Below are 21,867 nucleotides of genomic sequence, written 5' to 3' on the forward strand. Positions count from 1 at the left end.
GTGTGAGGTGTGTATTTGACAGCGGCCAAAGCCAAAGGCATAACTCACCACTCCAGTATCAATGTATTGCCTTTTATGTCAGCATCTTACTACTGAAATCACAAGAATTAATAAATATGTAGTTACTGTGTGGGTCTGAGAGACAATGTTCCTTAGCTGACTCCTTCCTACCCCTGCAGGTGTCCAGGAGTCCAAGGACCTCAGTGAGCAGTCCTAACAGGAGTTGTTCACATACCCCATCCACACACTTGTTCTTTCACCTGTGTATCTGGGCTTGTCCAGTTCTTAGAGTTTACCCTGGAATCAAGCACTATCTTCACCATCAACCTTAAAGAAGCTGAAAGCTATTTTACTTAAAATAACAGCAACTCTTTCCATTTTCCAAGGAAAAGGAAGGAAATAGTACTTCTCAGTGACTAACAGTAGTATGATACTCAAAGGAAGTCTTGCAATAATGCTCATTAAAAATCGCAATGGTCCCACATAACTGCAGGGTATCACAGCTTTTGTTCCAGTGAGCGTACTGTCAGCACATACAGACTTACTCTCAAACCAGCTCTAAGGGAAGAACTGTGCTTAGAGAGAAGATGCAGTAAATACTTCTACAGAGAACTATTTCTTTTCATTTCTGTGATAAAAATTTGATTGCCAACCAGGCCCTGAAAACCTGAAGCATGCAGGAATACAGAACAAGTGTCAAAATACAGAAGGTATCAGTGCAGAGAAGACAAGTAGAATGCAAATACCAGTATGCAGTCCACTGCTGCCACTTTGTCAAGACCAAGATAAAACTCCCACAAGAAACATTTACTATGCATAAAATATAATTTATATATCTATTAATAAAAAGTACATTAAAAATCATAGGAAAAAGCACTTCTAAACAAAGATCATTTCCAGAGGATGACTTAGACAAACTAAAAAAATCTCCCCACTTGAGACAAAAAACGACTCGTACGAGCACTAGGGTTTTACTTTTTTTGACCATGCACTGTTACTACAAAATGCTTCTTGACAGAATTATAAATACTCCCACCATAAAGACAGCTTCCACAAAAGCCCATGCAGCTGTGCACACACCACTCTACTGCTTTAACGTGCTGACTTTAGTTCCACGGTAAGAGCAAGGTGACTTGATGAAATCTACTGTCCAAAACATGACAGCTTCCCCCAGCAATTAATCCTACTTGTATATTTCAAATGCAGCAATCAGAAATCAGCATTTAAATACATAATGATGGAAACAGCTTCACATTCTGAGAGTAAGTACACACATGGATCACACAACCACTTTCACTGTATTAAAGCATGAGACCAATACTAAAGAATTCTCAAATGCAAATGGAGGTAATAGTGCTGTCTTTGCTAACCACTACTGTAGTCATCAGTACCCCCCACAGAGAAAAGGCAGTGCTAAAATCCAACTACTAGGAATGAACAACTGCCTGGAAACATAAAATCCTCATTTCCCTACCCTGAAAATAATCTATGAAATCTTAAAGAGAGCCTCTAAAATAATGCACTTCAGCTATATAGTAACTAACATGTATAGTATTTCAGATAAGACAATGGGAGTAAAATTACTAAGCTAATTGATTTTAGTGCACTATCTTCACTGCAAACCTGAAAGGAAATAAATAAAACGTAATAGCAAAACAGAAAACAAAAATGCATTCAGAATCTGCTTCTGAGTATGCCTAAATAACCCACCTGCTGAACTATTTGCCATATCATACAGGTTGTATCTCTGGAGCCTGAAATTAAATGTATTCCACAGTGGTCTATTGCCAAGCAGGTCACAATATCTAGATAAAGAGAGAAAAACAAAATTGTCACCTGGGTAATTAAGACTAAGTTCCCACAGACCGACAGTGTGGATACAATTTGTCAACACTGTCTCCTGATTGGCAGTCAGCATTAAATACTCCACTGTGATAACGGCTGATGACATTATTACATATGAAATCATCATACAGCCAAGTGTACCCACCTGACTCATTCAGCTTTGCTACCTAAAAATAGCAGGCAAGCCTTATTTTGAAACTACATCAAAGCACCACTCCAGTGACTGAAAAGCCATGCTCAAATATTTCTGTATAATCACAATTCAAACATTCTTCTGTTCTCATGCTGCCATTCCTTTACAACAGCTACACTTGTGTGCCCAAGCGAACTGGCTATATTCTGAGAACACCAAATAACAAGGTATGTACATTAACCCTTTCCATTTCCCAACAGGGTGACTGACCCATGTGCCTGATGTGCTGTCCCATCAGTTTGCCTTTGGTAAGGGATGTCACTCGGATGCTGTTGTCCCAGTGTCCGCCACTGAAGAGCAGCTTTGCATCATGGGACACCACAAACAACTTGGAGGTGATCTCCAGCCCTGGGGCAAAAGGACCACTCATGTTGCGCTGTGTTCTGTAGGCAAACGATGAGCAGTTAAGAGTAACCTTAGTTCAAATCCATGTATTTTGCACTTCCTTTGTCTTTGAAAATCAGTAACAAATTCCATCTATAGAAGAAGCTGTAACCATGGCAAAACTCTCACTGCCACCAGTGACTGGAAGCAAGACTTCATCTTAGATCTTTTCAGCCTTTTACACAACTGGACATAATTCATGTCCCTACTAAGCACTGTAACACTAAAGACAAAAAGGAATATTCTAAAAACAAAAAGCCCAAACCCACCACATATACCTATGTATTATGATAGCGTAACAAGTGTGAAGACTATCTCAGATTCCCAGATGAGTTTTTATGATTGGTAATTAGAAAAAAATTAGAAGTAGCTCTGAGAATGAAGCCTGAAACGCCACTTACATAACTCTACAAGAATGCAATTACAAACTAGAGGGAATATTACTGAACATCAGAAGATGCATTCTTAGGTGAAAACTCAGACAACGAATACAGCACGACCCACTGATTTTGAAATACTAATTACTGTATTTCATTATTTTAGATGCATTCATCTACCCCTCCTCAAAATGTGCTTACTTGGGATTTGTCACTGTTGTATCTTTGATGAATGTAAAATAGTTGGAAATATTTTTGTCATAAGGCAGCCAACCGTGAGTTCCAATAACGCAGTTCAGACTTGCTGTTACCTAAAAAAGTTTGATGAAAAAGTTGACGAAACCCAGAGGTTTCTTTTCTGCTTGCCTTGATGCTAATGGAGCTTGCACAAAATCCAGCAGAGGCTTCTTGAAAGTTTGCCACAAAGGAAAAAGCACATGCACCTCTCCCCGAACAAACAAATCAATAAAAAATCCCTCTCAGATGAGTTAATCCACATGTGGTACATAGAACCATATTAGAATAGTCTGTGTTCTACATAGGTCAGAGAAGTCGGGGTAGGAAGGATGGGAGGAGAAAAAACTAAAAATCCCAGTCAACCAACCCCTCTCAAACATTTAATTACAAGTCAGTCATTTAGTTTAAGCTGCTGCTTCTTCTCTTCTCTGAATACTTATTGTTAATAGTGAACATATTAACACAGGAAGTTTAAAAAACATTGTACTACAATTGCATTTCTGAGGAAGTAACAAAGGAATCTAAATATTCAAGGTTATTTTCATCAGGTATTTATGAAAAACACAAGGAGAATTTTAGATGTGCCCAAATAACCTATGAATGTACCACATTAAGCCAAGACAATAATTTTGACATGCAAAACAGGAATATTGGAATATTCTTTCCTGCAAAGCAGAGATATTATTGCACTGGAGCCAGTGTCTAGGCCATATATATACAGATGTAAATACAAAAACACTGTTCTCCTTTCATTACTTGGTATCTGCCATAGTACAAGAATGTACGTTAGTGAAAAAGTTAGTTTTAGGAACAGTGCAGGCCTTTGGAGTGTGCATGCACCACATATGGTATAGTTTAATATATGGGTTGGGCAGCAAAGATAAACAATGACACCATTAATAGCTCAATCCTGTAATTTTAAATCTGGACTGCATTGCATTAGCAAATTGGTTGCTACAGGGAAGTCGATCAAGTGGCAACTTACAATATGCCTCACTATAACTTACAGTCATGTCTCATCAGCTCTTAAATGCCATTCAACAAATCAGCCTGGCTTCTCCTTGGAAGATAAATATTTAACTTATAACTGACATTCATTATAGGTTAAAGGAACATATTTGAAGAGGAACAGTTAAGAAATGTTTCTCTACAAGCTGTATAAAAAAATACACCCATTTGACTGCTTGCAGTTTAAGAACAGTATTGACACATGCAACTCACCAAGATCTCTGGGCTTCCCTGAGAAATAAAGGAACGTGACTGATTCCTGGGAACAACGGCTTTGACAATGGGCACACCATCACTAATTCCCTAAGAGAAAGGACATGGTTTTGATCTGATTATATCCAAAAGCTAAAGCACAAATCTAGAACCTGTAAAGAGTAAGATCCAAAGCCTCTGGAATCAGTGTCAGACCTGTAGAGCACCCTAAGGCACTGGTACACACCCATGCAGTTTGTGCAGGTAAGCTTCATCACAAACACTGGAAATTAAACCCTGGCCCCCAGTCAGGGAGTTTAACTACCAAGTTCAGTGAGTCTTCAGACACTACCAGGGAGCTTTTCGGCTTTCTTGGTGCAGTGACTGATTTAATACCCAAACAACACCCACACAAGCAGCCAGCAGATTACGGGATTCAACCTCTATGAAGCCAACTAAAAAGACAGAGCTCATTTAATATACATTGCATTGTAAAATATTTTCTTTAAATAGGAAGCAAGTTTATTTTCATTTAGGTTGTGACCTTTTGTTTCAAGTACATCAGAAGTTTCAGATTAGACTTTAAACAATTTCAAGTAACACATCTACCTCTATGAAGAATGACTTCAGTTCAGTGAGGTGTTGGAAGAGATTCAGAGTAGAGGTATCACTTTTAGTTAGTCTTTGCACTACCTCTTCTGCTGACAGCCTTTGTGGATGGGGCTCCTAGGAGGCAATATTTGAAGGAGTAACAAATTAGACTAGTTTATCAATTTGTTCAATACACGAGATACTCAGAATCTTAATGGGAAAACAGTCTTACATACCTAATTTCCCTTCTTGAAGTAAATTAATTTGTTTTGAAAATGGATTTTGGTAATGTGGCAAAGATTTAATGTCGCTAAAATTATGAACCATTACCTTACAAACCACCGTTTTTTCAGAAGTCCTTGTAACTCAGTTGTATTTAACCACAAAGGTCTGGTTGAGAGGGAGCAAAAAAGCATTACCTTTAACAGCTGGCAGGGAGTTTGCCCAAAATTGTTTATCATCCCTTCTAAAGCTTTCCTTTCTTTCTCATCTGTTAAAGCATCCAAATCCACGGCCCCTGGATCACAACCAGAACAATGAAGGGGGGGGGGGGGGGGGGGGGAAAGAGAACACAATCCAAACAACTTATTAAGAACCAATATGGTCACCTAACATTGCAAAACTTAATTTACTTGCAGCATTATGACCCTTTACCCCAGAAAAGCCCCCAAATAATGCCTCCATTTAAAATACAGTCTGAAAACTCCACTTTGCAAGTGGAATTTTAAGTGTATCTATTAGGGCAAGAATTGCAGGCCTTTGTCCTATCAAGTGAATTTAACATACTTCATGCAAGCCAAAAGTAGCACACAAAAGCCATCCAAAATTTAGCTTTGAAACTAACTGATTAATATTTGTCTCTAACATTACTTGTTTTTAAGCAATGTGCCTGAGCTCTAAACCACAAGAAACCTCTTCCCACAAATGCTTTTAAGCAAGCAAATGAGAAAGTGACAAGAAATGCCAGTAACTTTTAGAAAAAAAAGACAAGAAACTGTAATAGCCCTCCTTTAAGAAAAACTATACTTCTTTTTACAATGCATTACAAGGTTTGCTGTCATGTTTCATCTATAAATCTGCTGCCTTACCATATGCTACTGAATGGTATGCTCACAAATCAAGTGTCTTCTGTCTAATAATGAAGACTCACAAGTCTGATGACAATGACAAGAGAACATACTGCTTTGTACCTTCGTAAGTACAATAATAGAACACATTAAGCGCCTCCACTGCAGCTGGTCCCCTCTGCTTGTAGCCAAAAATCAAATCTATCCATTCATGAAGATGAGCAGAAACATACTCAGATTCCTAGAAGGAAAAAATGCTCTTGTAAGAATAAGAGAAATACTGCTCCCATCTTGAAGTTTTTACTATTTTCTGTGGAAAAGGTTCAATACCTACATTAAGAGTACCCAGAAATTAGGTATTTATCAGTGTATAGGGCAGAAGCATAAGAAAGGATAGAGGCATAAGAATATCCTCCTGTGTTATGGGCAGTAACTGCCATGTAAGAGAGAAAATCAATACAGGGATGCAAGAGATCTGCACTATCGAAATGCACCTGTGCAGGGGAAGGTAACCTGCCAGCTCCCTAACACCATAGAGGATCATCTTTAAATAGCAAGGGAAGCCTATTCACCTGGCTCTGCATTTTGTCTCTGAGGACAGCAAATGCCCAAGAGATTAAATGCTCTTCTCAGCACTTTATCAACATGCACAGAGCTTTTAACTGGAAGTTCTAATGGTACTTGTAACATCAAATGCAACCATAACTCCAGTTTGAATGTCATCCCACTTGTTTTACATTTAAGCCACGGTAACAATGTGCAGGTGCACTTTCTTCACAATTATGTCACATGTACAAAGGACATCTTACCAGAGCCTTCCTGTGTTTATAGATAAAGTCTTCTGAGGAGTGGGCCCATTTAGGCAGAACAACATCATTTACCACCTCTTTTGACATTTGAAGCTGGCCTAAGTTAAAACCTGGTGAATAATTCAGAAAAGTTTAAGAGTTGCTACAAAATATTTCAAGTACCTTGATTTCTCAATAAAGATTAAAAATCATTCTTTTCTCAATGCAAGAGAAGGATATTGAAAAATTCTTAATGTAAATCTCCAATAACCCTACCACTGACATAGGAGGCTAAGTTCTGTTCTGCATGTTTAAAATTTTAAATGATAAAGGATAACAATTATCCAAAACATCTAAATGATTTTGAAGCTGAAGTCCCAACCATAAAAGTAGTATTAATCTTTTACACATCCATCTGTAAACAAATCTGCATTTGCTTTACCAGGATTAAGAGTCCAAACACTTCAATAAGGTTATTCATAAGAAGGAAGCTACTTAGAGGTTTAAATGGTTGTAAAATCAACATTTTATGTTGCTTTTATGAAGTTTTAAATTTACCAGCTATTATTGAAACAACTCTAAATATTTAAATGACTTGAAAGTGGAACTTGGGTGTTCCAAATTTTTCTAATTTAGAACTCTAGTACATTGTAGCAGCCCAAACATACAAGTCCATTTTCAAATTGTGCAAAAATAGAGAAACAAATCACTAAAAAATAAATGTGAATTAAAAAATGTCTAGCAGTCTCATGTCAGAATGCAGGATGCTGTGCTTCCAATCAGCATTATAATAATTAATCTCTTTCAACTTTTGCTAAGTATTTAATCAGTGTTAACTATTACTTATTATATGGAAAGCATCTCTGATACTTTCCATTGGGTAAACAACACTATTTTTACCCATCCTAAAGCCCATAGCCTGAATTTTAAACATAATGTTTAGGCTGCTGCTTAACACAACTGGTATCTTCACTGAACAGTTTAAAGCCAGCATGATGATTAATGTCTACAATCACACCATAAAGTTCAAACAGTAAGTGTTCCTCAGCGTTCACAAATGGTTGTAACAAGTCTTTTCTGAAGAATACAGACACAGTTTTCTGTGAGAATATTCTTAGTAGTCACTTTACCATTTTGATTCTCCAGGAATTCTGGAAAGTAGAAGAATTCTGGGATAAGTTCCTTGACATCATTGGGGTTGTCCATGAGTGCCTGCCAGGCAGCAGGAATAGAGTGGAACTGTCTGTCAGCACAGTCAAATCTGTGGACCAGAAAACTCAGGTTAGACTTTGATGATTCCCTCAGTAAAACGACAAGGAAGAAACAGGAAGAGGCTGCTTATTTGCTCAGCATACCTGCCACTCTGAAGCTGGATATGAAGTGTTGTGAAAGGCTCTACCCGAATGAGGTAATGCATGACACCAGCAGCATTTGAGTAATGTGTCCCATAGTGAAATTTGTCAATCATCCCAAGAGGATCCTCAAAATTCTCGTATCTGAAAAAAGAAATCTTTATAAATAAAACTGAGCATTATAGTTGACTTACATGTGGATTATGCTTATACCAGGCAAAGATTCAAAATAAATGACCACAACATTCTATAAGAGAAAAAAAAATTGAGTTCTATCAAACACGAAGATTCCAAATCTTACTTAGAAAGTCCCTAAGAAAAAGACTGCTGAAAGATAGAAATGTACACCAGATGAACCCTTTGCAGCCTGTTACACTCTTCCCTAGGTATTTGCTATCAGCTGTCAGAAACCAGACAAAGGGCAGACAGGACTGATGACTTTATACAACAGACCAACACACCCCACATCACTAAACTGAATATTTACTATTGAAGAGACTTGTGATGGTTTCCTGCAAGATTTAAGAAATGTGTGTGACTGTCAGGATGCAGACATGCCCACTTCCTTTTCTACTGGCAAACTCACTCTACCATGCCACCATCTGGCTGATACATTCCTCAGCCTCACTAAGATAGTAAGAGAAATTCTCCTTAAACATAATTCTAGAGAACCCATTTCATTACAGCCAGGATAGAGCCTAATCATTCAAAGAAAATTCTCCATGTTCCAAGTTTTCACAAGATTTTGGAAGATACCTGACTGCAGTCTGGTATGATAGCACACTCACTACAGCAAAAAAGGAAGGATCACTACACTGCTGTGTGGGTCTGAGTACCTGTCATTTGTACCTACAGAGGACTTGCCAAAAGTCACTGAGATGTATTTTATTTTGAAGATAATAATCTATGCTTGAAAAAAAGAGGAAGCACAGATTTAGGATCAATGCTACCTCTCAGCACAGGCAGCTCAATTCATCAGTATGATTTCACATTCCTTATCCTGAAGCAGACATGGGACACATTACATCTTTTCAAGCTGCTGGGCCATAAAATTGTTTATGCAGCCTTTCAGTTTTTCATCTCCACAGCTGAGAAACAACTGAAAATTTACAACAGTTAGCTTTGTCCTTTCAATGCCATATAATATAGTCTGAATGCAGCAGGAACAACAGATCAACAACCTTTGCAAATGCATCTGTTATAAAACCAGCTTTAAAAACCTCACTGCCACAACTTTGTTTTTTAAATGTGTTACTAGCCTGGAGGCTCAGAAAAGACAGAGAAATATAATCAAGTGTTCAAATACATACTTCTCTTTCACAGTCTTGGCGTTCTTCTCATTTACCACACCTATGGGTTTGGACAGGTCCCTAAATACTGCAGGATTATTCAGGTCCAGTTCTTCTGAGGTGTAATCTCGTAAAATCCAGGGAAACTGAAAAAAAAAAAAAAAAGTCAAACAACAAATAGAGATTAAAAATACATATTTCAAAAGAGAAAAAACTTTGGCAAAAATTTTAAAATTAACTTTTTAAATTACCACAGGATATTGAGCAAGGTCATTGTAAGTTCGTCCTGCCATGGTGTTCAGCTGAATAAGGTAGTCAAAGTTGGATATTTCTCTATTCACCCATTTCTGAAAGACAAAGAAAGATAAAATGGAATAGACTATATCAAAGATATAATTATTGCAAATTACACATCTTGTCTCTATCTATCTGCCAGAGGATAGCATTGGCAAGTGAAAAGCACAAGACCACAAAAACTGTATGCAAATCCAGATTCAATTTCTCATAATAAAGTTTATTTTCCCTTCGATTCAGTGATTGTACTATCTACATTTCATTGAAATCAGGTCCTGATTGGTTACAGTACTGTTTCAAATACAGAGCAGCAGACAACCAGCACTCTTGGTAAAAAGGAAAAGAAAAATAGAAATAAGAGAAAGAAAAAGAAGGCAAGTAAACAGGTACTGATAAAAAGGAGAACAGAACTTTGAACTCCATTACAGTGCTAAGATCAAAATTTATTTATAAATTATTCTCCCATTGGTTAACAGTACAAGTAAACAATTTGTAAACTAAATTGTCTGTGCACCTTTGTTTGCTCCATTATTATATTCTAAACCAAAGACATAGCTGTGTTCAGAAGGGCTCAATATTTGTCTGTAGAGTGATGGAGAAGTGTCACGACAGATGATATTTTCTCTGTGTGAATATACAGCTTGATAGTTTTTTATTGTTATGAAACAAAGAACAATCAAAGGATTTCCAATATCTTAATGTTATTTGTAAAGCTTCCTCCCTCAGAGAAAACAATTTTGGCATAAAGAGATGGAAGATAAAAATACATTTACTACATTTAAAAATTTCTCTGTATTTATGGTAATATGGACATTTTGATGTTTTCCTTTTTTACCAATATTACTAATCCCCGCTTAATGTTCATGTGCATTTTGTTGAAAGCTCCATCATGAAAAGATAGCAGGGAAAATTATTTGCACATCCAGTGAAAGAAGTTTCAAAATGCGCACTCATGATCATAGACTAAAACCAGAAGCAAACATGTCACATGTTTTATATTCACATTAAAATGCCTGTCAATCACATCAACAGAGGCTGGCTATACCCATCTACCTGACTGTAGACACAAACCAAACCATTCCAAAAATACGCATGTGAAAGTTCAGGGGCCAGGCTGAGGATACAGAAGTTGACAGTTGCCATTTAAACATTGGGGGACTCCTTCAAAAAGCAGAGGAATGCTTTATACCATTTAGCTGAGGTCTCATACCTGCATCAAACCTGACGCTTTGAAAAGTTCCTGTGGAGATCTGGTCCCAGAAATGTTTGGAGAACGCAGTGACAATATCCGACTATACACTTTGTTTCGTACCTGTTAGAAAACAGCACTGATAAAACAATATTCTGGAGACTGAAGCTGACAATTAAGCAACTCATCTGCTAATTAAAATGTGAAATAAATGGGACGCAGTTACACTTTCAAGTACTTCAATCTCTTGCTGTTTAAAACATTTGGACATGGCTGGATATGACATCCTTCACATCAAAACCAAACCACACAACATTTTCTAAGAGCTGTTCATAAACTGACCTGCTAGTAAGTAACTCACCCTAAGTTCTGAAATTCATCTTAGTCCCTCATAAAAAGGATCACTGATATTAACCAGAGGGGAAGAAAGTTCACTAAACCTTAACCATGGAATATCAATGATTTCCAATGTTGTAAAAAAGAAAGTCCCCTTTGATTTGTCATTAATTTGCTCAATCTTTTAAAAGATGTACAGGCTTTAAAACATTTAGATTACTACTGATGTAGTTTTAGTTAAATAATCATTCTGTATAACACAGAGAGAGAGAGAGAGGAAAAAGGAGAATCTTGTGATATCTGTCTTTTCACGATTAATCAGATTCTAGATGCCAGACTGAGGTTTTCAGAGACTGCAGTCTAGTTTTTCCATAATGACTATGTAAAGCAAACCTTTTGCTATTAGTGTTACAGTATTATGAAAGACACCAGACTCAAACTGATTTTAAACTTAACCTTGTGCTAATTACATAAATCCATGAAATTTAGGAAACCCATACCTCCTTATTGAAGTTGAGGAAATAGTTGGTTTGATCTGTAAGGAAGATCTCCAAAGCTGACCTCCTCAGGTTGTACCGACGCAAATGGATCTCTCGAATTTGAGACAGGTGCCATTTGAAATCAAAACCTACCCCTAGGAAGAGCACTTTGTTTATTGACTTGCAACATATATTAAAAAAACCACCTTTTTCATTTAGACACAGTGCAGTGCCAGTTCTAATCACCTCAGAGTTATTCCTAGAAAAGGAAAATCTTATATCTGACTTGATTAACCATTTTGCTAGGAAAATATTAACTTCAGATATTGTTGTGCTGAAAGAAACAAAGTAAGAAACGGCTGATGGCATGTAGAATTTGCTTTTGCTTTCCTGTTAAAGACACATTATAAATGTATTCTGTTGACAAAAGGTATGAAGCAAACTAACCCCCTTTCCTTTCTTAAACAGGTGCAAACCAACCTTTATGTTTAGATTTCCCAAAGGCTGAACATCTTGGTATACTGATTTGGAAAATGTTACTACTATTTGTCCAACATTTCACTTCAGTGTTTTTATTGCCAGCTGTGTATGTTCTATTAAAATTTCCTAAATTAATACAGATGGTTAATGCTTACATACTACTACTTTTTAATGAATGCAGGAGTAAAACATTATTTGTCAGGGAGAACAGAGAGATGCAATTTACAAAGAAAATTAAAGGTAGTAACTTTTTTTTAGTCAGCAGGTTTTTAAGTAAGTTATTTTTAAGAAATACTAAGAATAGTGAATCAATTTATCAGCTCAGAAAGTACAGTTCCAGATTCTTAACTCTGAAGGGATCAGTCAGTCACTAACCATCAAGTGCAATATTATTTTTAAATACAGAACAACAACTTGTCTCTTTACAATTATTTTGACACTTGCTTTCGAAACATAAACTCAGCCTACTAAAAGCAGAATGCTGAACTGCACTGAAAACAAAGAGACATTGATCATGCTTACCTTCCTCTTTTTCAATGCTACCATCAAAGAAATAAATGTGCTGGGTAGTGACCTCCAGCCTGCCTGGTATCACGTCAATCACGGTAATGAGCTCACAGTCTTCAGACAATATTAGCTTTTCTTTCTGACTTTCCTCATCCTTCTCATCCCTGCAAGAACACCATTAAGTGTTACAGGGTTGGGTAGATTATACTGCTGCTTAGGTCCTTGGTAAGAGTACAGTTCAGAAAAGGATCAAATTTGAATGGCACTAAAACTACAACATAAACAGTTATATAAAGCTACTTTCATCAGCAGTCTTGGGTGTTTCAAACTAGACCACAAACATCATTTCATAGCATTGCTCTTCAGTCTTGATATTTTGGTCTCAGGCACAACAGACTTGACTTCCCCTGAAGCATGAAAACATCAGGCTGCTTTTCCCTTTCTTGCTTAATTGTTAGGTGCTTAAATTCTCTGGCCCAGAGCAGAGCTGAGTTCCAGTTCATGTGACTAAAGTTATCTTCAGGGTTATTTTGCTGTAGTCTTTAGCAAGCATTCAATAACCCTTAAAGCACAAGATCTATCAGTATCACTGAGTGCCAACTCTCTACTGGATTTCAACAACACAGACACACAGATGCATGCACAACATGACATGTCCAATTACTGAAGCAAAGTATTTGCTATCCTCCCTCAATTCCCCTTTCTCGGCTTTCTCTCTCCTGCCCTCTTTTTTTGGTTGCAGTTGCACAAGTGACAGGAAGGAAGCACAGCAGGCCTTCTCTCTGGAATGCTCTTAAACACAAGGCATTCTCCAGCACATTAATGCCAACCCCACAAGTTTTCATGCTATGCAGTTGACAGTAGAGTGAATGGCCATGGCAACTATGGACACGAGGCAGTTCCAGGCTGGTCCATGTCCTTACAGGGCAGATTGCCTCTTGAGAATTATAGCCAATGTACATGGTAGAAAAGCCTCAGCAGTTCTGTAGCTTCACACCAACTGTGAGCAGTGAATCACTAATGCATTCTCACAAACATCTACTCTGCCTTCTTTTCCCTGGGGCTTTTCTTGTCCCAGTGGTGACAATGATAAATCCAGCAGGGACTTTGCTGATCAAAACTGCCCTGGATTGAATTGTTAAAGCCAGATAAAGCAAGAGGGAAGCTTCGTATGCTATTCCATTCCAAAGTTGTTTCTCGCTCCTTATCCCTAGCACAGAAACAAATGACAATTTTTCTATCCTGGTCTACTTACAAACTGGAACTGGCTGCTGTGTCTTCTTCTGGTAGTTCCAGAACATCATCTTCCAAGTCACTCACTTTCACCTGCTTCACCACCTCCAGAAGCAGAGACTCACTAGAGGGCTGTGTCTGGTGCACACCTATCATAAATAGACATAACAGCTCAGAACTTTTTTTGCTACAATACTTTGGGAAATCTAACCTATTAAGCGTATCTTCTACAGCTGAATGTTGGTTTTAGCCAAGGAAGAAGCAACCATACTTCTTAAATATTTTTGTGGTTAGGTAGAACACTAAAAGAAGTCCTTGAGCTACACTGAAAATTTTGACAGTAGAAAGGGGACACAACACTTAAGAAAAATTTAACTTGAATTCTGATGTGGACATGCAGATTTAATAGAAATGCACTGCATTTGCTTTTTGGTTATGTGGGTTTACAAGAGTGTTTTGGGTTTTTCTTTTTGCTTGAGCCTTGATATCCAATACACTGAACAGTTACACCCCTACCTCAGCTGTTCAGCACACTTCAGAAACAAAGCACTTCCTATCTATACATTTTAATCACAAACTCTAAAAGGCTTCAAACAAATCCTGGTTACTCTGATCTTATTGCTTCTTTCTTGAAGAAATAATCTCACAAAAGAAAGTTGTGTGAGTGCTTATTTCAAAACAAAGGAGTTAACTTTTATTTATTGTGCAACAAAACCCCACATTTCAATAAACCAGGGCAAAAGAATTCTACTCAGTAGGAAGATGCTGTTTCAGGTCAAAGAACCATTCTAATATTGTAGATTTTACTATAGATGAAATAAAGAAAAATCAAGATTTCAGTATCTAGCATGTACTGCTTACTAAACACAAAGAGGAGGGTGGGTATCTTTCTTTGGTAAGAACACCAAGTGAAATAGCAAATACAACTTTACCTAAATTATCTCTCAGGTCGCTAGCATCCTGATGAGAGTTGAAGTTGTAATTCTGCACCAGTTTTAGTCTCATACGTGAAAAATTTTCCACATTTGAAAGTTTCCAGTGAATAGGACGCTGTTTCCTAGGAAAACAAAAATATTACAAAAACAATCTGAATAAAGACCTACAGAAATGAAGTGATTACAAAAGAGTGCATATTTAGAAAAATACTGGTCATCCACTTGTACATTGTAAAAAATAAAATATTAAAATGCAGTTTATTGCTTTTGTTTCTTTGCAGCTCTAATCATCACTCTTTATTTTATAAACAGTATTTATTTTCACAGAATCATCAAGGTTGGAAGAGATGTTCAAGATCATCAAGTCCAACTGACAACCTACAACCACCGTAATCACTCCAAAATTACTTTCTAATCTCTAATAAAAACCTTCCCTGACACAACCTGAGGCCATTTTCTCTTGCCCTGTCACTTGATACTGTACATCTCAAGCATGGTTATTGCAGTCAATTTGACCTGGTTTTAACTGATGCGTGGAAGTGGCTACCTGAAAACAGAGGCTAGACAAGAATAAGACAATAAAAGTAGGTATTTATTTGAAGGGCCTTCAAAGGTACACCCTGGGCAGTCAAAAGCCTCAAAGGGGCTCCACCCAAGATGGACGATGGATCACACGTTTTTCACACTTTTCTAAGTTTGGTCCATTTGCATATCAGGGTTAATTCTCCAATTACAGTCTCAGGCAATGATGTAATTACCCCAAGTTTGCCCCCCATTCAAAGGCTTTAGTTTACATATTTTGGGGCCTGGGACAACAAGGTGTCCTTGAAGTGCAAACCTAGAAATGGTTTGTTATGTCTAACCAGAATGAGGGAACAGTAACTAACAGACTGTATGAAGTTTCAGAGTTACATACTAAGCAAGAGGATCTGAAAAATATAAAAGCTAAAACCTAAGGCATCATAACCACATGAAACAGTCATGTGAGCAAATTCCTTTTAAGCATCATATACCATTTAGGACCTGCAGTCTCACCTTTCAGCCCAAGGCCCACGCTCAGAGAACAAGTAAAGCTGGGCTGCTCTCCACTGTCTCAGAGTGGCTGTGTGTTGACTACTAAGCTGCTTTAGCATACTGTTGTACCGCAGATTTTCCTGCCGAGCCTTTCTGCTGAATGGTTCCACAAAGTGCTCCTGAAAGACCATTGCAAATAAATCTAGCACTGAATTAACTCTGAGCGTGGAAAACAGTTTTGCAGTTTCTAAGAATTCTCATAAAACAAGAAGAAATGGAAAAGGTTTAGCAATAAAACATTCTGAAATTTTAAGGTAATACCTAGAACTAGAAGAAATAGTGACAGACTTCGATTTAAAGATGTGAAGAAACCATTATCAATGCTGAATCCACTTTAAAGCAATTTTTCATTGTCAGAAAAGTAGTCATTATTAGAAATCCTACTATAATAGGAAGGATTTTTCTTTCATTCTGGTATTCTAGAATGTGACTCTCATTGTATTTTTCCTTTAGCTACTTGAATAAAATAGACCTTCGAGTTTTGTTATCAAGAAAGCAAAGAGAAATGTAACTTCACTATGATATTTCCTGTAATTACCAGTTAGCTCTAATGCTGAAACTCAATCTGTACCTTGTATAGAAAGGTCAGTTTAGAAGCAATTTTTCCACACATTAGATAAGAACTGTTCACTGTTTTAAATGTTTTAATTGTATTGAAATAGGGTTAAAGAAAAAACCCAAACAAACAGCTCATAATGGAAAACAGGTTTTAATAATTCAAAACACAAATCAGAGTAAAAGACGACGCATCTTATGGCTGAGCATATTTCTACATTGCTGTACGAAAAGGAAGGCCTACTGTACTGAAATAACTCTGATTACACATAAGACTCTTAACAGACAGAGCAGAATTAGAAAGCATATCCTAGAAGTGCATATAGTCCCACCGCCCATAAAATCTTAAGACAATTAACCTGTTTACAGCCACTTGAACTGGATCATCCCGGAATTCACTTTCTCCGTCTTTTAGAAAGCAACTCTTGAGAGAGTTGTTTTAAGAGAACCTTGCACTCATTGAAAACCTTACCTGAAATTTAAGCTTACTTTCTCCTCTTTCCCGGTCTCGCTTGTGCATGTTCACCATAAATGCTTCATAACAATCTTTCCAATAAAGTGCCATCTGCTCATTATCATGTCTGAATGAACTCTCTTCATACTGCTTCATATTTGGAATAATCTGGTTCCACCAAAGCAAAATAAAAAGTACCACACGATTTCTGAATGGGTTCCTCTGCTTTCATTGCTGAAGGAGGGAGGAGATGATACAAAAAGAATTTACTACTTACGTATTTGTCAATATAAACTTGCCACTCATCAGATCTGCAGTATTCTTGAAAGTCCTCGAAGAAAGACGGGCTGCCATTGGTAGGAGGCAATGAAGGAAGGTGCAGGTTCATAAAGAGAAGTTCATAAATCTTGGATACCAATGTCCGAACAAGGGGAATCAAAAATGAGTAAGTTTCTGTCTTTTCTTCAATTGACCTACTCAAAATGCCTTCCAACCTCCCCAGGAGGTAGCATGCTTCAGGCTGGCTCTCAATTATTTTGGTCTGAAGGAGGGTGTTTAGTTTGGCTGCTGCCATAGCACAGACCTACAGAAACAAACGGCAAAAAATGAATGTGATCCTCCTTGAGCACCCATCTTTTTCCTGCCACTTGTGCCTGCATAGTCCCATCCTCAAACAGAGGCCCTCTACCTCTTCCTTGTGCTCTGGAAGTGCACACTGACAGAGAGAGTAGAGTAAACCTGCAAACAGTAAGAATCAATAAAATATCTTCCCTATAGAAGGATGGGGGACTGCCACAGGTCTGCTCACTGGTATGAGCAGCTCTCCCATAAACCACAACAGTTACATCAACTGTGCCCTTAAAACTCACTACCACTTGCAGGAATTTGCAACAAACCTGTAAGTTGTCTTGTGCAATGAATCCAAGAAGCAGCTGGACTTGCACCTGTGAAAGCCTAATTGCTTCTAGGCCAGCAGAGTACCAGACTGACAGGCTATCCATGAGAGTCACTAGTTCTTCCAAGAGCTATTACAGAAACAGAAAATTTGCGTAAAATTAAAATAAATAAAATAAATTGAAATAAAAGTAACAATAACTACTCTAGCTGGAGACACAATAATTTCAAAGAGCTGAGGAAGAAGCTGTGTTCATACTTCTAACTTAACCAAACACAGAAAATCATCCCGGAACACAGAAGTTAAACCAGCAATTTGAAGAAATTCCTGACGACAAAAATATACCTAGCCCAGTATGTTAAGTCAAGTATCTCTCCTGAATAAAGACATATATATAGTATATATGCTTATTGTTTTTCCTATAAATTAACTCCAGTAAATGCCATTTCCTTAGAAAATTTAAAAAGACTTCACTCTAGGAGGGACTTCTTTCTGTCAGTATTTAGATGGCAGAAATGATACAAGCCTTGTGAAAGGTGGGTCTCCCAAGGCAAATGGCACATTTCACTACCCAGATGTGTTTGTTTAAAACTAGTACACCATGATATGTTCTCTAACAAATTACTTGAATGTAAAATCATTCTGACTGAAATATCCCGTTTAGGATATTACAGTGCGTTAAGTTCTCCCTGGGCACAGTGGAAGATAATTTATGAAAGTACTGTTATTTTCAATTCAGAGTTGGCAAGAAGCACAACTCTCATTGCTCCAAAGTTCAGCTCTCATTTCTAATTTGGTTTCCCAACAGAAGGCAAAGCTTTTAACAAGAAGAAATCTTTTTAAAACAAGCAATTTAAAACTTTAAGCTATGTTTATTTATAAACAGGCATTTTGGAGAACAGCATAGGAATTATTGTGCTAATGATTCTTGACATTATACTTTTTTTTCCAAAGAAAGTAGCCTTAAAAATATTGGAAGATTTCTAGTGAAATAGGGATGGTTTTCATATAATCTCTCTCCCCTTTTGCTTAGAAAAATTGAAAAGCAATGACAACTCAGACTAGAGGAAGCAATACCAGTGCCAGAAATTACTAAATGTTGAGATAAATTATGTGTTGGAACTCCAAGATGGGTCAAAATCCAGAAGTGACATTTCCCAACTTGCAACTGAGCGCAGAGTTTTGGCTGGTCTTTCATTCAGGACGCTCGGAGAGTCATAAATGCTGATAAACAGTGCAAAACCTGCTTAGGCTACAACTGATGCTGTTTCATTAGCTTTTACATTTTTTAAGTATTTCTCCAGTCTGAAGAGACCTGGATTCTCAGTAAAGAGTACCACTTACGTGCCTATTTAATTTGCAAAACTAACTATATTCCCTGTGGTAAATATTCACATTTTATTCATGAAGGGGCACTAATCCACTCCACCATAAATCCTTACTCTGTAATATCTGCAGTTTAAAAACATGACTAGAAGCATGACAGCGTCCAAACTAACAACTTTCTTGTTACCATTTCAGCCCACATACAGTACTTCCATTATGTAGTTACTGTACCTTTTCTGTCCATAAATTTGAATTAATTAGTCCTTCTGCCTGCAGGAAACCTTGTACAATTAGCAAGAGCTTGAAGGCATTTTCAGCATGTGTAGGGAGAGCTTTTGAATCTCTGTTATCAGTGACTGACCATTCTAACATCTTCTCCAGCAAGCTGCATGGAAAACAAAATCCCAAAGTAAGTATTACATGTTCTAAGTGTAAGTGGCTTTTAAAAAATCCAATTAAGTATTTAATTGGATCTCTTAGTCTGCAGTTACATAACTGCCATCTTCTTGATAAGCCAGGGAGATAAAAGCGATTGAGAGACTCATGAAAACAGCGATAGTTTTAAAACCTTCTGACCACAAGACACTCTTAAATAGGTGCTGGAATATATTTCTGACAGTATGTGAAGAGACAGCAAAGAAAAGTACATCTTGTTGGGAAATACCCACCCTTCCCAGCTTCACTCATGTCCCTCAATTTTCTGTTTATCCTCAAAAGGGATGAACTGTACACTCACTTGAGTTTTATTTCATCAGAAGGCCGCAACAACTCGTTAGACATCCCCAGTTTGGTGAGAGCAGAGAACACCTGTCCTCTCTCAATCCAAGCATCATCATCAGACTTTTCAATACCTTTCCACATTATACACAGTAGGATGTCTGTAAGTAACTGTATGAGTTCATTATCACTCCCCTACAAAAGAAGTGAAATATTTAAAGCCCTTCGAGGGTAGAAAACCTTCAAAACATTGCTTATTCATCACAGCCCCTATGCTTTCATGTTTCAACATTTGAAGCTCTGCAGTCTAAAGTTCAATTGAAAAGCTCATGAAAACACAAATATAAGAGACTGTAGCTTGCTTGTATGTTGTACAACAAGCTGCCTTTAGCCACCCTTGATTTTTTCATAGCAAGTCTGCTGTACACCTCCTCTGGATGATAAAGGATGTTTAAATACAGAAGGGGGGAGATTTTGCAGTTTTTCGTTTGTGGTTTCTTGTGGTTGGGAGGGGAGGTTGGTTTTATTTTTTTGTTTGTTTGTTCTATTTTTTTTTAAACACCAAAGCTATCCCAACTGGACAATCAAAAAAAGAAGGCACATTACAAAAGGAAGTACCCCTGCTCACTATAAAAGAGCCATATTGTTCACTTTTCTGTTGGATGATAGAAGGGACAAAAAACCCCAAAACATTCATTAAGGAGACTGAAAGAACAAAAAGAAATTGCCAGCAGTTGGAGAAATCAGTCACATATGGAGTGAGTTACTTACTCCTTGGTTTTCTAATAGAGAAAGCTCAGCAGTGAAGCCCACATCATTCATAACACCCAGCTCTTTGTCAGGCTGCCCAGAGAAGGGCTTTGTGCTCTCTGTGGGTGAGGGAGTGCTGGGCTGGCTGTCTGTCATCTGATTCCCAACATCAGCCAGTTCATAAGAGTCAACACTGGACAGATCTAAACTCAAATGTGAAGGATTACTCTGCCACAATTCTTCTCGGTCCTCCGAACTGAAAGACATCTCTGCTGTGGATGCATCTTCCCGCGGCATAACAGAGAAATGGGCAGGGACATCCAAGGATTTGTTGTCTTCTAAACTCCACTGATCAAACAGACCATTAACTGATGCAAAGTTGCCAGCTTTGTCTCCCTCTGTTTTATCAGGTTGATGTTTCTGAAGCTCTTCAGTAGGAGGCTTTTTTTCCTCTTCCCTGGAGGAATCAGTCCTGTTCTCCTTAAAGCCAATCTGGACCTCTGAGTTTTCTTTCAGGAATAGTCTAACCAAAGTGTCCTGCCAGCCCAGCTGCTGGGAAATCTGTTGTGCTGCATCCAATTGGGAATGCAAAAGGTGCAAAATCTAAGGATAGAAGACATCCCATACCTACACATTAATTTTAGCTTGTAACTGCATCCATCTGGCTTTTCAATTAAACATTTTACAATCTTACAGCTTCTTTACTTTTCTTACAACCTTAAATAAAGAGCCACAATTGGCTAATAATAAGCAAACAAGCAAAAAAATCATTTTTCCTCACTAAAAATATATATTTGAGAAAAAAGAAAAAAAAAGTAAAAAATTCTCAGGAGTAGGGGAGAAAAGAAGCTATCAAAGCATATTGGTAAGTTGCCATATTTCAGTAACTCTTCTGCAACCATTCCTTCAAAAGTCAGTTATCTCAATAAATAATCCCATTCAGGCATAGTTTAAAAAAAAATTATTGAATAGAAAATATGCTTGATTAGGAGCTATGAAATAGATAAAATTAATAAAATTGCAGTATTAATTGCTTACTGATAGTGTACATTATAGTTTCACTTCTTCATTTTGGGAAACCTTAATAGACTATATGGTGTCTCACAGCTACATTCAGTACTAATTCCAGTGATATTAGCTTCGAGAAAACTCAGTAATTCAGGGAGCCTACTATCTCAAACCTGTAGAAAATACAAGCTATCTGAGAATCATGATAGAGGCTTCCCTTTTTGTTCTGGCTTTTAAAAGTACTTGAATACACAAAATGCAACAGTAAGTGACGGATGGGTTTGCTTTTTAAAATAAATCATTGCTAAAAAA

The 21,867-nt window shown here is 37.4% G+C and overlaps 1 protein-coding gene across 6 annotated transcripts in view; it reads right to left on the minus strand.

Annotated features, from left to right (window-relative positions):
* NBEAL1 (neurobeachin like 1) overlaps window positions 1-21,867 on the minus strand; it is an 80,187-nt gene that overhangs the window by 12,218 nt on the left and 46,102 nt on the right. For 5 of the 6 annotated variants that reach the window (XM_048309539.1, XM_048309540.1, XM_048309542.1 and 2 more), the window contains 24 exons: window positions 20,569-21,150; window positions 19,817-19,992; window positions 19,312-19,465; window positions 17,756-17,884; window positions 17,137-17,442; window positions 16,878-17,027; window positions 15,812-15,969; window positions 14,774-14,898; window positions 13,864-13,990; window positions 12,624-12,772; window positions 11,643-11,776; window positions 10,828-10,929; window positions 9,575-9,670; window positions 9,345-9,469; window positions 8,038-8,178; window positions 7,813-7,943; window positions 6,704-6,813; window positions 6,018-6,135; window positions 5,247-5,344; window positions 4,846-4,962; window positions 4,258-4,347; window positions 3,001-3,110; window positions 2,249-2,421; window positions 1,711-1,805 (listed from right to left, as the gene is read on the minus strand). In XM_048309539.1, the coding sequence (XP_048165496.1) occupies window positions 1,711-1,805; window positions 2,249-2,421; window positions 3,001-3,110; window positions 4,258-4,347; window positions 4,846-4,962; window positions 5,247-5,344; window positions 6,018-6,135; window positions 6,704-6,813; window positions 7,813-7,943; window positions 8,038-8,178; window positions 9,345-9,469; window positions 9,575-9,670; window positions 10,828-10,929; window positions 11,643-11,776; window positions 12,624-12,772; window positions 13,864-13,990; window positions 14,774-14,898; window positions 15,812-15,969; window positions 16,878-17,027; window positions 17,137-17,442; window positions 17,756-17,884; window positions 19,312-19,465; window positions 19,817-19,992; window positions 20,569-21,150 (3,696 nt within the window). The remainder of the gene's footprint in view (window positions 1-1,710; window positions 1,806-2,248; window positions 2,422-3,000; window positions 3,111-4,257; window positions 4,348-4,845; window positions 4,963-5,246; window positions 5,345-6,017; window positions 6,136-6,703; window positions 6,814-7,812; window positions 7,944-8,037; window positions 8,179-9,344; window positions 9,470-9,574; window positions 9,671-10,827; window positions 10,930-11,642; window positions 11,777-12,623; window positions 12,773-13,863; window positions 13,991-14,773; window positions 14,899-15,811; window positions 15,970-16,877; window positions 17,028-17,136; window positions 17,443-17,755; window positions 17,885-19,311; window positions 19,466-19,816; window positions 19,993-20,568; window positions 21,151-21,867) is intronic. The other variant, XM_048309543.1, reaches the window with a different exon arrangement.

Source organism: Corvus hawaiiensis, chromosome 7 (genome assembly GCF_020740725.1).
Source record: "Corvus hawaiiensis isolate bCorHaw1 chromosome 7, bCorHaw1.pri.cur, whole genome shotgun sequence".
Lineage (NCBI taxonomy): Eukaryota > Metazoa > Chordata > Aves > Passeriformes > Corvidae > Corvus > Corvus hawaiiensis.